Raw genomic sequence first — 13,710 nt, forward strand, 5'->3', positions numbered from 1 at the left:
ATTTTATGGCTCGTCGCAGCTCAGGGACACAGGCAAGACCTGTGCTGGGTGCAGGTGCCCTGGAGTCGTTGGGGTGTGCACCCTGCTGGCAGCAGCAGTGTCTGAGCACATGGATCAGTGCCACACACAGAGGCTGCCCAGCTGTGGGGGGAAGGTTTTGGAGGGTTGGGCATTAGACACAGCTGACTAGCTAGCTGCCCTCAGCCTCCAGCCTTTCGGAGGTCGAGCTGATACCATGAGACCCAACCCCCACCCCGAGTCACAGTTGCACTCATGTGACTCAAAGGCCCAACAGGCAGCACACTCCAGCTGCAGACAGCCGCCAGGGGCTGGAGGCCAGGGCTGGCCTTTCCTCTCGAGAATTCGCCGAATTGTGCAGCATCGTCTTGCATCTCTGGCCCTGATCCTCAGGTATGTTCCACCCCTGTTTTCCAGAATCTCGCTGTGACAAGGACCTGGACACACTCAGTGGTTACGCTCTGTGCCTTCCCAATTTAGCCAGACTTCAGACCTACCATTTTGCCGAGCACCGGCCGATTCTATGTGTAGAGATCAAGGTGAAGTTTTGTAAAGGGGAGTGGTGCGGGGAGAAGGGAAAGGTGGGTTCAAATTGAGTTCAGTCCAGTGTACCTGCCAGAGCACACCTTCCCCCAGAAGCTCCTGCTATCCCCACGGCCCCGCAGCCCTTCTCGGGGCCAGTACCTCCTAGGTCCTCCGCCTGCTTCCCGCTCCTCCCATAGTGCCACCTGCTCCGTCCTGCCCTGGTTTCTCCCACTGGCCAGACCCAAGGGACATGGCTCCCCAGGCCCCAGACTTAGGCCTGTTTCCAGGTGCTGCAATGGAGAGACAGCCGGCAGGCCCTGGCCAACAGCCACCAGCACAAGTGCTTTGGGTTCCACCCTCCCCGTTTGCTCTGGAAGGTGCAGCTCGCTAGGCCCCGACCACCCCCTTCTGCCATGCCCTGTGGGCCCCGTGGTGACACTACATGCCGTGTTCCAGGAGGCCAGCTTGAGGGTTACCCTTCGGACCGGGGAGCATTCTGTTCTTTTGCTGCTGTCCTGCTCAGGGGAAACCTCCCCGGAGGCACAGTCACATACATGACTCTCAAGGCCTAGCTTTGAAGTGGCCAGGAATCCCGAGCAAGGCGGGGGTGGGTGGGGGATAAGGGGTGTTGCTCGTCTATTGGAGGAAGTGATTGCCAGATAAGGGCCAGGCCCCTGGCTTCATTCTGCTGCCCAGTGCCCAGGGGCTGCTCAGGTCCTTCTCCGGAAGCTTCCCGGATGTCCCAGACTATTGTTCGTCTCCTTTTTCCAAACGTCTCTGGTGGTAGTTTTCAGGTCACACCTTGGCCCTGAGCACTCAGAACCCCTGTGCTCAGGGGACTGCAGACCTGCTTCCCCAGCCAGAAGCGCAGTCCCCACTAAGGCCTCACAGACACGGCAGCTCTCCGGGCCAAGTGCTAAATGCAGGTCTTACATGTCGCACGTGCCCAGAAACTGGCGGTTTTAAAAGGGACATGGGGTTCCAGACATTTTGGGAGCCTAGCAACCATCAGATGGGCCCTTCCTGTTCATGACTTCTTGTCAGAGGGAATGAGGTCCGAATTCTTGGAGCTGGGAGCACTCCCAGCATCTTTCCAGTCTTGTTTGTCTTGAAAACACAAAGTGACTCTGTGTTGTGCTTTTCAATCCAGCAACTGAGGACCAATGAGAGTTCTGACTCGAGCAGCACAGAGATGTTTAGATGATGCGACAAGAGAAGTATCAGGGGTTGGAGAGAAAAGCAGCTTTGGCGACACTTCTGTCCAACACTGCTGCTGCTCCCACAGTGGCCTTGTAGTTCTGTCTGCTTAAAGGAATGCAGTTCTCCCTAAGCAGATTTTCTTATTTATTTTGCAGCCAAAATGTGGGTTTATTCCTTCCTCCAGTGCCGTGACGCATGAGATGAAGCACAAGGTGTGTCGCTACTGCATGCACCAGCACCTCAAGGTGAGTGCTGGCCAGCCCGCCCGCCTGCAGGCTGTGGGGAGGGTGCTGGCCTGCAGTGACCACCCAGAGTTTTCAAAAGAGTGAAAGAAATTGTAGATGCTTATTATTTACCTTACCTTTTTGTTTTTTGTTTTAAATTGAGATAAATTTTTTTTTGCCCTAAGATTCACCCTTTTAAAGTGTATACATTGAGTATATTTTAGTATATTCACAAAGTTGTACAACCATCACCACTATCTAATTCCAGAACATTTTCATCACTTCAAAAAGGAATTCTGTCCCCAGGAGCAGTCCCTGTCCTCCCAACCCCTGTCAGCAGTCCCTGTCCTCCCAACCCCTGTCCTGTGTGTCTGGGTTTGCCTGTTCTGGACAGTCATACAATATGTGGCCTTTTGTGACTGTCTTTTTCCATTTAGTATAATTGTATTGAGTAGCACGTATCAGCACTTCATTCCTCTTATGACTGATTAATAGTCCATTGTCTGGGGACATTTTGTCCATCCACTCATCTGTTGATAAACATGTGATCTTTCCACCTTTTGGTTATTGTGAATAATGTTGCTATGAACATGCATGTACATGTGTTTCTTTGAATCCCTGTTTTCAGTTTTCTTCCGGCACGGCCATGGGTGAGCCTGAACTCAGGCCCCTGTTTCCCATACTCGGCCCCACGTTGGGCACCATATGTTCCGTGCCAGCACAGCCAGGTTCGGTGAGCCTGAGAGGGGGCGGTGTAGGATTGAGAAAAGACAGATAAGAGAAAAAAGCTGGGTCTGGGTGGGACGCTATCCTCTCAGATGGAGAGCTAGCGACAGTGCCATGGCCTACAAGCAGAGTCTTTATTTTATAGCCATATTCCACGAGGCAAAGTAAGGGCATGGTCAAGATGTTTACAATGTTCGTGCAGGTTTTGAATCTACGCAATTATATGGACCTGAACTCTATCAAGCCCACATCACTCAGCCATGTGGGACCACAGTTCAAGCTGACAACTATAGCCTTTGGCTGTCATTGTGCTGGGGCTTGCCTGTGGCTTTGCCATGAAAGGATTGTGCCCTCTCATTAGTCCCAGGTTTGAACCTGTCCAAACGCTGTAGCTGCTCCCACAGGGTAGATTCCTTGGAGTGGAATTACCGGGTCTTAGGAAAGTTCTATGTTTAACCTTTTGAGAAAGCACCACACTGTTTTCCCCAGTGTGGTCTTCCCATCAGTAATGTATGAGTGTATGAGTATTCTAATTTTTCCACATGCTTGCCAGCCCTGGTTGTTCTTGTTTGTGGTGAGTGTGCAGTGGTAGCTCATTGTAGTTCTCATTTGTGTTTCTCTAACAGTGATGGTCAGCATCTTTTCATGTGCTTATTGTGTCATTGGAATATATTCTTTGGAGAAATGTCTGTTCAAGTTCTTTGCCCATTTTGAATTGGGTTTTTCTGTTGTAGAGTTTACATGTTCTTTATATATTATACTAGAAGCCCAAAGCATGAAATTCATGTAAGGGGTTCGGCCCTCGCAGCCTCAGCTTTGTCTGTGGTCATCCAGAAGGACGTCTGGAAGGATGTCTGGAACGTTGTTCAGCTGTTTGATCTAATTAGCATATTATGCTGCTATTATTATAGGCCCAGTGCACAAAATTTGTGCACGGGGGCAGGGGGTGTCCCTCAGCCCAGCCTGCACCCTCTCCAATCTGGGATCCCTCTCACAATCCAGAACAGCTGGCTCCTAACTGCTCACATGCCTGCCTGCCTTCCTGATTGCCCCTAACCGCTTCTGCCTACCAGCCTGATCACCCCCTAACCACTCCCCTGCCAGCCTGATAAATGCCTAACTTCTCCCCTGCCGGCCCAATTGTCCCTAACTGCCCTCCCCTGCAGGCCTGGTCCCCCAAACTGCCCTCCCCTGCAGGCCTGGTCCCCTCCATCTGCCCTCCCCTGCCAGCCTGGCCGCCCCTAACTATCCTCTGCTGCTGGCCTGTTCCCCCTCATCTGCCCTCCCCTGCCAGCTTGGTCATCCCTAACTGTTCCTCCCCTGCAGGCCTGATTTCCCCCCACACACAATTGCCCTCCCCTGAAGGCCTGGTTGCTTCCAACTGCCCTCCCCTGCTGACCTGGTTGCCCTCAACTGTCCCCCTCTGCTAGCTATCTTGTGGCAACCATTTTGTCTCCACATGGGGGTGGTCATCTTTGACCACATGGGGGCGGCCATCTTGTGTGTTGGAGTGATGGTCGGTTTGCATGTACCTCTTTATTATATAGGATGTGATTTGCAAATATTTTTTTCCTCTTTTGTCATTGCCTTTTACTCTTGTTTTTCTTTTTAATGTTTTATTGATTTCAGAGAGGAAGGAAGATAGAGAGATAGAAACATGAGTGATGAGAGAGAATCATTAATCAGCTGCCTCCTGCACACCCCCTCCTGGGGACCGAGCCTACAACCCGGGCATGTGCCCTTGACTGGATTCGAACCTGGGACCCGTCAGCCCGCAGGCTGATTCTCTATCCACTGAGCCAAAACGGCCAGTGCTACTCTGTTGATAGTATCCTCTGATGCACGAAGTTTTAAATTTTGATAAAGTCTATTTTGTCTACTTTTTCTTTTGTTGCCTGTAGTAGGTTTTGAAATGAGGAAGTGTTAATCCTCCAGCTTTGTTCTTTTTCAAGATTGTTTAGGTTATTTGGTGCCTTTTACAATTATGCATGAATTTGAGGATTGGATTTTTTATTTTTTCAAAACATGACTCAGAATTTTGATAGAAATTGCGGGAATCTTTGGATCATTTGGGTAGTGTCATCTTAACCATCACAGTTTGCTAGCATTAAGTACATCCACATTGTCGTGCAGCCATCTCTAGACCTCTGTTCATTCTGCAAACTGAAACCATACCCAGTAAACAGCCCCCATGTCCTCTTCTCAGCCCCGAGGGCCGCCATTGCAGTGGTTACCTATGAATTAGACTGCCGTTGGCACCTCATACGTGTGGAATGATACAGTGTTTGTCTTTGTGAAGAGCACAATGCCCTCGAGGTTCATCCATCTGCAGCATGTCTCAGTTTCCTTCCTTTTGAAGCTGAGTAATCCACTGAACTGCGGTTGCTTCCCCCTTTTGGCTGTTGTCAATGATGCTGCAATGAATAAGAGGGAGACCCTGCTTTCCGTTTTTTGAGTAAATGCCCAGAAGTGAGAATTGCTGGATCATACGGTAAAACTCTTTACTGATGAGGAGCCACATTCTGTGGTTCATAGAGCTGTTCCGGCTCACATTCCACCACGGCACGTCTCCCCACATCCTCCCCAAAACTTGGTATTTTCTATTTTTGATATTAGCCATCTTAAGGAGTATGAGGTGAGAAATGCAATTGGTTTTTGCATATTGATATTTTTTAAGGAAAGAGGCTTACTTCTTTTGTGCACAATGACAAGAGTGGTATCCACCACCTGTTCATCCTGTGTCCCCATCCTGGCTGGTGCCGGGCACTATTGTAACTGGCATTTCCCTCCTCCCTGTTAACACCACAGCTGGTGGCCGATGTGATGTTCACAGCTCTTAGACTGACGGAGGGCAGGGAATGGAATGCCGCTGGGTCTCGGGTGTCACTGAAAGAATGGAGGTAGGACGCCAAGGCTAGGGACCCCTGTGTGTGGCAGCTTCTGACGCCCTCTTCTGAAGCCTTTCTGCTGTTCCCTTCCATCGGAGCAGTTCCTGGTCCAGCTCCCCCAGAGCCAAGGCAGAGGTAGGCCTTCCTTCTGTTTGGCTTATTTACACTTAAGACCCAGTCAGTCAGAAAAAAATTCAGTCTTGATCATCATTGCCTGACAGCCTTCTCTGTGGAGACATAGAAACAATTCGAAATAGAAAAGTTTAATACAGGACATTCGTGTTTGCAGACTCATTGGAAAGCTGGAGGAGTGACCATAGGCTGTTCTCTGGGAAAGAGACCTGCCACCTTGGGGAGGTGATGGAGAGTCCCTGCAGGGCTGCGTCCAGGCAGGGAGCCCCGGCTCAGCTGCCTCCGGAGCACCACACAGCTCAAGATTGGACCTGGGAGGAAAAGCCCACCTGGAGTGAGCCTGCTGTGGGCTGCGTAGTGACCTTGTATCCTGTCACCCTTTGATGAACTTACTTATTTGCTTGTTTCCTAGGATTTTCTATATACATAGTCAGATCACTTGCAAATAGAGATAGTTCTGGTTCTTTCTTCCCAACCTGATGCTTTTTGTTTTTCTTCCCTAATTGCCCTGGTTAGAACTTGCAGTACAATTTTGTGTAGAAGTAGCAAGAGTGGACACCCTTACCTTGTTCCTGAACTTCGGGGGGACACTTTCACTTCTTCACATTCTGTGTAATGTTCACCGTGAGTTTGGTACAATGTTCATTTTGAGTGCTGTTTGTTTGTTTAGTCATGAAAGGATGGTGAATTTGTCAAGTACTTTCCTATATTGAAATGTCCATGAGGTGTTTTCTTCTGTTAACATAGTGAATCACATTGGTTTTCACATGTTGAACCACTCTTGTATGTCTTGGATAGATTCCTCATGACTGTAGGTGGATAATCCCTTTAATATGCTGCTGAATTTGATTTGTCCGTTTTGGTTAAGGATTTTTTCTTAAAGAATATTGGTCAATACTTTTTATTTTTTTAATGATGTCTTTGTCTGGTTTTGGTACCAGGGTAATAACTGGCTGTATGGACGTGGGTTAGGAAGTGTTTCCTTCTCTCCACTTCTCCATTTTTGGAAGAGTTTGAGTGTTGGGGTTCAACGCGTGGTAGAATCACTAGTGAAGCCATCTGGTCCTGAGGTTTCCTTTGTTGGTAGGTTTGTTTGTTTGTTTTAATGTATTTTATTGGTTTTCCACAGAGAGGAAGGGAGAGGGACAGAGAGTTAGAAACATCGATAAGAGAGAAACATCGACCAGCTGCCTCCTGCACACTCCCTACAGGGGCTGTGCCCACAATCAAAGTACATGCCCTTGACTAGAATCGAACCTGGGACCCTTCAGTCTGCAGGCTGATCCTCTATCCACTGAGACAAACGGGCCAGGGCTGTTGGTAGGTTTTTAATTACTGATCCAGTCTCTTGTTATTGGTCACTGGACAGTTTTTTATGAAGGGTCTAGGTGTGCATCTCTGGGATTTTATTTTTTCCCTACTCAGATTTGTTGTTAAGCCCCTCTAAAGACTTATTCATTTTTGTTCTTTTCAACTACAGAATTTCTGTCTGGTTCCTTTTTAAAGTTCTGTCTCTGTTGTTATTCTCCGATATGTAAGAGGTTGTTTTCCTTGTTTTCTTTAGCTGTAGCACAGTTAAAGTAGCTAATTTAAAGTTGTTGTATCAGTCCAATGTCTGAGCTTCCTCAGGGACCACCCGTGGATTGCTTTATGCCCTGAAGGTATGGATCATACGTTCTTGTTTCTTTGTATATCTTGTAATGATTTGCTGACAAGGGGCATTTTAAGTAATATAATGTAGTCACTCTAGAAACCAAATTCTACAACCTATCTAGGATTTTTTATTGCAGATTATTGTAATTGTTATTGCTTTTCCAGTGGCTTTTCTATGTAAACTAAAGGCCTGGTGCATGGGTTCATGCACTGGTAGGGTCCCTTGGTGCAGCCTTTGGAAATCAGGCCAAAACCAGCACTCGAACGCTGCCTGCCACTCCTGCTCATCCCAGCCCCGCTGCACCTGCCATCACTGCTAGGTAGGCTCACTGCTGCTCCGCTGCAGTCTGTGGGCTGTGAGCCCTGTGTCTGGCACCCATCGGTCAGCTGAGCGGTGCTCCTGCTGTGGGAGCACACTGACCACCAAGGAGCAGTTCCTGCATTGAGCGTGTGCCCCCTGGTGGTCAGTGCGTGTCATAGCAACTGGTCAACTGGCAGAATGAGTCGTTCCTTAGGCTTTTATATACAGTAGGTCCTTGGGTTACATCAGAGATCCATTCCTATGGTGCAATGTTACGTGATTTTTGCTGTAAGTTGGAACCCACCTACATACACCTACATCACTCAATGGAGCACACACACAGCAGTAATGAAGTGAAACAGTAAAAAAAAACTTAAAAGAAAGATAATTCCTGACCTTTACTTGTGGTAAATAAATAATAAAAACGTAAAGCACCTATGTACATACATCGAAATGACAGAACTTTTTTTATAAATAAGTAGCAGATGGCGATGTAACCACGAAACAACATACATTGAGTCCGACTTCACCGAGGACTATCTGTATGTAGACGCTGAGAAGTCTGCATTTTTCTTATGTGTAGCTTCTAAAGTCTCTGCTCAGTTAGCTTAGCGGGCAGCTGATGGTTTGGAAATATTTTCTTAAATGCCTGGAATCAGTAAGATTCTCATGTTTTGGCCAGAGGCTCTGTGTGTGGGCTGAGGGCTGCTTCCAACCCTCAGCAGGAGAGTTGCAACTTTGCCTTGGCCTTCACTTTCAGAGCCGAGGTGAGGGCCTCTGCAGGTCTTTGCAGAGCCTGTGCCTGGGCTTCTAGATCCCCCAGGACATGCTGGAGTTTACACCCAGTGCACACTTCACCCCGCAGCCTTTCTGTTGAGCTTCAGGTTTAGCCTGTTGTTAGCCACAACTGCTATTCCCCATGCGGGCAGCTATGAAGTTGAAACAGTTGCCTCTGAATAGTTGTCCTAAGTGCTCCTGGGAACAGAGCCCCTCTGGTACCTGGTAAGCTCTGAGACAGGCCGGTGAGCACAGGAAACCAGAGAGGGGGAGGTCATATAATGCGCATTCTCTGGCAACACGGCTCCAGAGGAGCCCCACCCTGCCCGCCCTCCGCAGGCTGCCAGCTTCTGTTTCCACCAGGACTGCTGGTTTCCAGGGTTCCCTTGGAACTAGACGGGGTGGGAATAGGACATTAAAGTGCCACAAAGCTCTTTACTTAGATTGGGTTGTATTTCTTGAGTAAATGCTTCCTAAGTTGTTGCAAGACGTTGGTTAATTTTCAGAGTTATGAAAATTTAAATTGATTCTGTAAGTTTTGCAGTTTTCTCATTGCTCATATGGGGGAGAGAATTTCCAGAGGTGCTTACTCCACTGTTCCCACTGACTTAATACCTGCTCGTTTAACTGATAAAATATGGAATTGTATGAATTAGGTCATCTGCTTTCCCAGAGATAACTCATGTTATCAGTTTGTACATCCTTCCTGACTTCTTCCTGTGCCGACAAAAATAAACGTTACACAGTGGAAGTGAGGTGATGCCATCTTTATACATATCTGTGTTCACATGTGCATGTATACTCATTTATAACGCAAATACAGGTTCTTGCCATGTGAAGTCGTTCTGCTAATTGCCTTTTTTCACTTAAATAATCCTTAAGGATTGTTTATTGTACAGCCTTCAAGGGCTTTTCTTTGCATATTGTATAAATATGTGATACACATACTCCATTTTTTTTATTTTTAAATGTATTTTATATTGTTGACAGTATTACAGATATTTTCCATTCCCCCCCTCATCCCTTCCTCCCAGCCCTTACGCAACACCAAGTCTTCACCACCCTATTGGCTGTGTCCATGGGCTATGCATACCTGTGTATATAAGAGGCTAAGTGTCTGTCCTTCCCTCCGACTGAATGCTATGACACGCACTAACCACCAGGAGGCAGATGTTCGATAGGAGCTGCCATGATGCACGCTGGCCATTTAAAAATAAATGGCATCATGGACCTGGCGCTGACAAACCAACACTTGGCTTCCTCCAAGTGAGACACAAGCCCCACTGCCACCCCAGAGCAACACCCCACCAAATTGCAGCCAACACTGCCAAGACCCCCTGCTGCAAAATGCAGCCCACAACCCAGCCCAGCCCAGAAACCGTCACTGTGGGCACTGGTCAATGACGTCACATAGCAATGCCTGGCTTCCTCTCCCTAGCGACCAGCCTCCTTGGAGTTTCTTCATCCCAGGAACATGACTTGCTTTATAGCCAGGTGGAAACATTTTACACATTAACCAAATGTCTGTGAAGCGTTTCCCATGCCTCATCTCATTTGATCCTCACATAAGTCCTGGAGTAGGGAGATAGGAGACTCGATGGAATCCTATTTTCTTTTCATTAGCCAGAAAATAGAGATTTAGAAACTTGACTGAACTGAAAAGAAGTAAAAAACGGTGAAATTTGACAATGACTTCAGGTTTTGTCATTGCGCAGAATATAATCAAACACTGCTGCAGTTAAATATTGTACCCTTTGTTCTCCCTGCATGATCTACAATAATAATCTGCTTTGTGTTGATATTTACTACTGTGTTGTTAACATTTATCTGAAAGAGAAGTTGGGGTGCTTCACTGGGCTGGAAAAAGTTTAGCTACATCAGAAAGCAGGTCTAATTAAGCAAGTTTATCTATATATATTCAAAAGGCTAAGTTGACTTGCGCATGCATGGTACACATAAAGCTATCACTGGCACCATTTGCATGCATGTGTTCCCATCTGTCATTGTTTGTCTTGAATTTGGTTGACACTTCTCTTATAGAGAAAGGGCAAATAGTGATATTAAAATATTTCTTATAATTAATTTCCTTTCAATGTGCATGAGTCCGTGCACCAGGACACTAGTCATTATATAAGTTCTTTGGTTTATCTCTTCTCGTCCCTTCAGCCCCACATGGAGGTATGTCAGTCTGTTCCATACCTCCCTGCTTTGGGTCTTATTTTGTTGGCCAATTCATTTTGTTCATTGGATTCCACAGATAAGTGAGATCATATGATATTTGTCTTTCTTCATTTGACTTATTTCACTTAGCCTAATATTTTCCAGTTCCATCCATGCTGTACCAAAGGGTAAGAGTTCCTCTTTTTTACAGCTGCATAGTATTCCATAGTGTAAATGTCCCAGAGTTTTTTTTTAACCACTCATCTACTGATGGGACTTAGGCTGTTTTCAGATCTTAGCTATTGTAAATAACGCTGCTATGAACATAGGGGTGCATATAGTCTTTCCGATTGGTGTTTTGGGGTTTTTAGGATATATTCCCAGAAGTGGGATCACTGCGTCAAACAGAAGTACCATTTTTAATTATTTGAGGAAACTCCATACTGGTTACCCTAGTGGCTGCACCAGTCTGCATTCCCACCAGCAGTGTACTAGGGTTCCCTTTTCTCCACATCCTCACCAACACTTGTTGTTTGTTGGATTTTTTTATAATAGCCATTCTGACGTGTGTGAGGTGATACCTCATTGTAGTTTTAATTTTCATTTGTCTGATGATTTTAGTGACTGAGCATTTTTAATGTGTTTCTTGGCCATTTGTATGTCCTCTTTGGAGAAATGTCTATTCAAGTCTTTTGCCCATTTTTTAAATTGGATTGTTTTTCTTTTTGTTGAGTTGTATGAGTACTTTATATATTTTGGCTATTAACCCCTTATTATATGTATCATTGGCAAATATGTTCTGACATTCAGTGGGTTTCCTTTTCAATATGATGGCAGTTTCTTTTGCTGTGCAGAAGCTTTTTATTTTTATGTAGTCCCATTTGTTTATTTTTTTCTTAGTTTCCTTTGCCCTAGGAGATGTATTCTTAAACATTATTCCATCAGATGTCTGAGATTTTACTGCCTATGTTCTCCTCTTAAGATTTTTATGGTTTCATGCCTTACATTTAAGTCTTTTATCCACCTTAAGTTTATTCTTGTGTATGGTGTAAGTTGGTGGGCTAGTTTCATGTTTTTGCATGTGTTCAGTTTTCCCAGCACATTTGTTGAAGAGAATGTCTTTTTACTTCATTGTATGTTCTTGCCTTCTTTGTCAAATATTAATTGATTGTAATGGCATGGGTCAATTTCTGAGGTCTGATCCATTAGTCTATATGCCTGTTCTTGTGCCAGTACCAAGATGTTTTGGTTACAATGGCTTTGTAGTATAGTTTGATATCCAGTATTGTGATCCCTCCTACTTTTTTTTTTCTCTCTCTCTTTCTTTTTTTTCCCCCCCTCAAGATTGCTGTGCCTATTTGGGGTCTTTTCTGGTTCCATATAAATTTTTGGAGTATTTGTTCTATGAAGTATGCCATTGGTATTTTAATAAGGATTGTGTTGAATCTATAGATTTATTGGATAGTATAGACATTTTAATGATGTTAATTCTTCCAATCCATGAACATGGTATATTCTTCCACTTGTTTATATTTTCCTCTATTTATTTTTTCAATGTCCTGTAGATTTCCAAATACAGGTCTTTTACCTTCTTGGTTAAGTTTATTCATAGGTACCTTTTTTGTTGCAATGGTAAATGGGATTGCTTTTTTAATTTCTCTTAGAGTTCATTATTGGTATGTAAAAATGCCATTGATTTGTGGATATTGATTTTGTATCCTGCTACTTTGCCAAGTTAATTTATTAAGTCTATATAGTTTCTTGGTGGAGTCTTTAGGGTTTTCTATTGTATATACAAGATCATGCCATCTTGCTAATAATGAGAGTTTTATTTCCTCCTTTCCAATTTGGATACCTTTGATCTCGTCTCTTTGTCTGATTGCTGTGGCTAGGACTTCCAATACTATGTTGAATGAGAGTGGTGGAAGCAGGCATCCCTGTCTTGTTCCTGTTCTTAGGGGAAATGGTTTTAGTTTTTTGGTTTTTTTTTTTACCCATTTTAGTATTATGTTGACTATATGTTTGTCACTTATGGGCTTTATTATATTGAAATATGATCTCTCTATTTCCACTTTACTGAGAGTTTTTATCAAAAAAGGGTGCTGTATTTTGTTGAATGTTTTTTCTGCATTTATTGATATGATCATGTGATTTTTATATTTCAATTTGTTATGTGATATATCATAGTTATTGATATGCAAATACTGTACTAACCTTGCATCCCTGGAATAAATCCCACTTGGTCATGATGTGTGATCTTTTAAAATATTGCTGGATCCAACTTGCTAACATTTTGTTTAGGATTTTAGCATTTGTGTTCATCAGGGATATTGACCTGTAATTTTCTTTCTTAGTACTATCTTTATCTGGTTTTGGAATTAGGATAATGCTTGCTTCGTAAAAAGAGCTTGGATTATTTTGCTCTCCTGTTTGGCTTAGTGAGTAGTGTCAGTCTATGAACTCAAAGGTCCCAGGTTTGTTTCCGGTCGGGGGTACATGCCTGGGTTGTGGGCTCGATCTCCAGTGGGGACTTGGAGGAGGCAGCCGATCCACCATGATTCTCTCTCAGCATGGATGTTTCTATCTCTCTCTCCCTCTCCCCTGCTCTCTGAAATCAATAAATATACATTTTTGAGAGAGAGAGAGAGAGAGAGAGAGAGAGAGAGAGAGAGCGCGCACGAGCGAGCGTGAGCGAGCAAGCTTGGAAGTGTTGCTTTCTCTTGGATTTTTGGAATAGTTTGAGGAGCATAAGTGTTAGTTCTTCTTTGGATGTTTCATAAATTCTCCTGCAAATCCATCAGGTCCGGGACTTTTGTTTGCTGGAAGTTTCTAAAGTACTGCTTCAATTTCATCCATAGTTATTGGCCTACTCAGGTTTTTATGATTCTTCCTGATTGAGTTATGGAAGATTGTATGTTTCTAGAAATTTGTCCATTTCACCCAGGTTGTCCAGTTTGTTGGCATGTAGTTGTTCATAGTATTGTCTTACAATCCTTTGTATTTCTGTGGGGTCCGTTGCTATATCACCTCTTTCATCTCTGGCTATTTATTTGGTTCTACTCTGTTTCTTTCTTTTTCTTTTTTTTTTTTTTTAAATATATTTTAT

General features: G+C 44.7%; 1 protein-coding gene across 4 annotated transcripts in view; it reads left to right on the forward strand.

Moving 5' to 3' along the window:
* The window catches only part of IPPK (inositol-pentakisphosphate 2-kinase), a 72,105-nt gene that overhangs the window by 13,287 nt on the left and 45,108 nt on the right, over positions 1-13,710 (forward strand). For all 4 annotated transcript variants that reach the window (XR_014796332.1, XM_084899021.1, XM_084899022.1 and 1 more), the window contains exons 5-6: positions 436-557; positions 1,899-1,988. Coding sequence is in view for 3 of the 4 variants with exons in the window: in XM_084899021.1 (XP_084755147.1) it covers positions 436-557; positions 1,899-1,988 (212 nt within the window). In the remaining variant the exon portion in view is untranslated. The remainder of the gene's footprint in view (positions 1-435; positions 558-1,898; positions 1,989-13,710) is intronic.

The sequence above is a fragment of the Pipistrellus hanaki genome, assembly GCF_964339955.1.
Source record: "Pipistrellus hanaki genome assembly, chromosome: 11".
NCBI classification, from domain to species: Eukaryota; Metazoa; Chordata; class Mammalia; order Chiroptera; family Vespertilionidae; genus Pipistrellus; species Pipistrellus hanaki.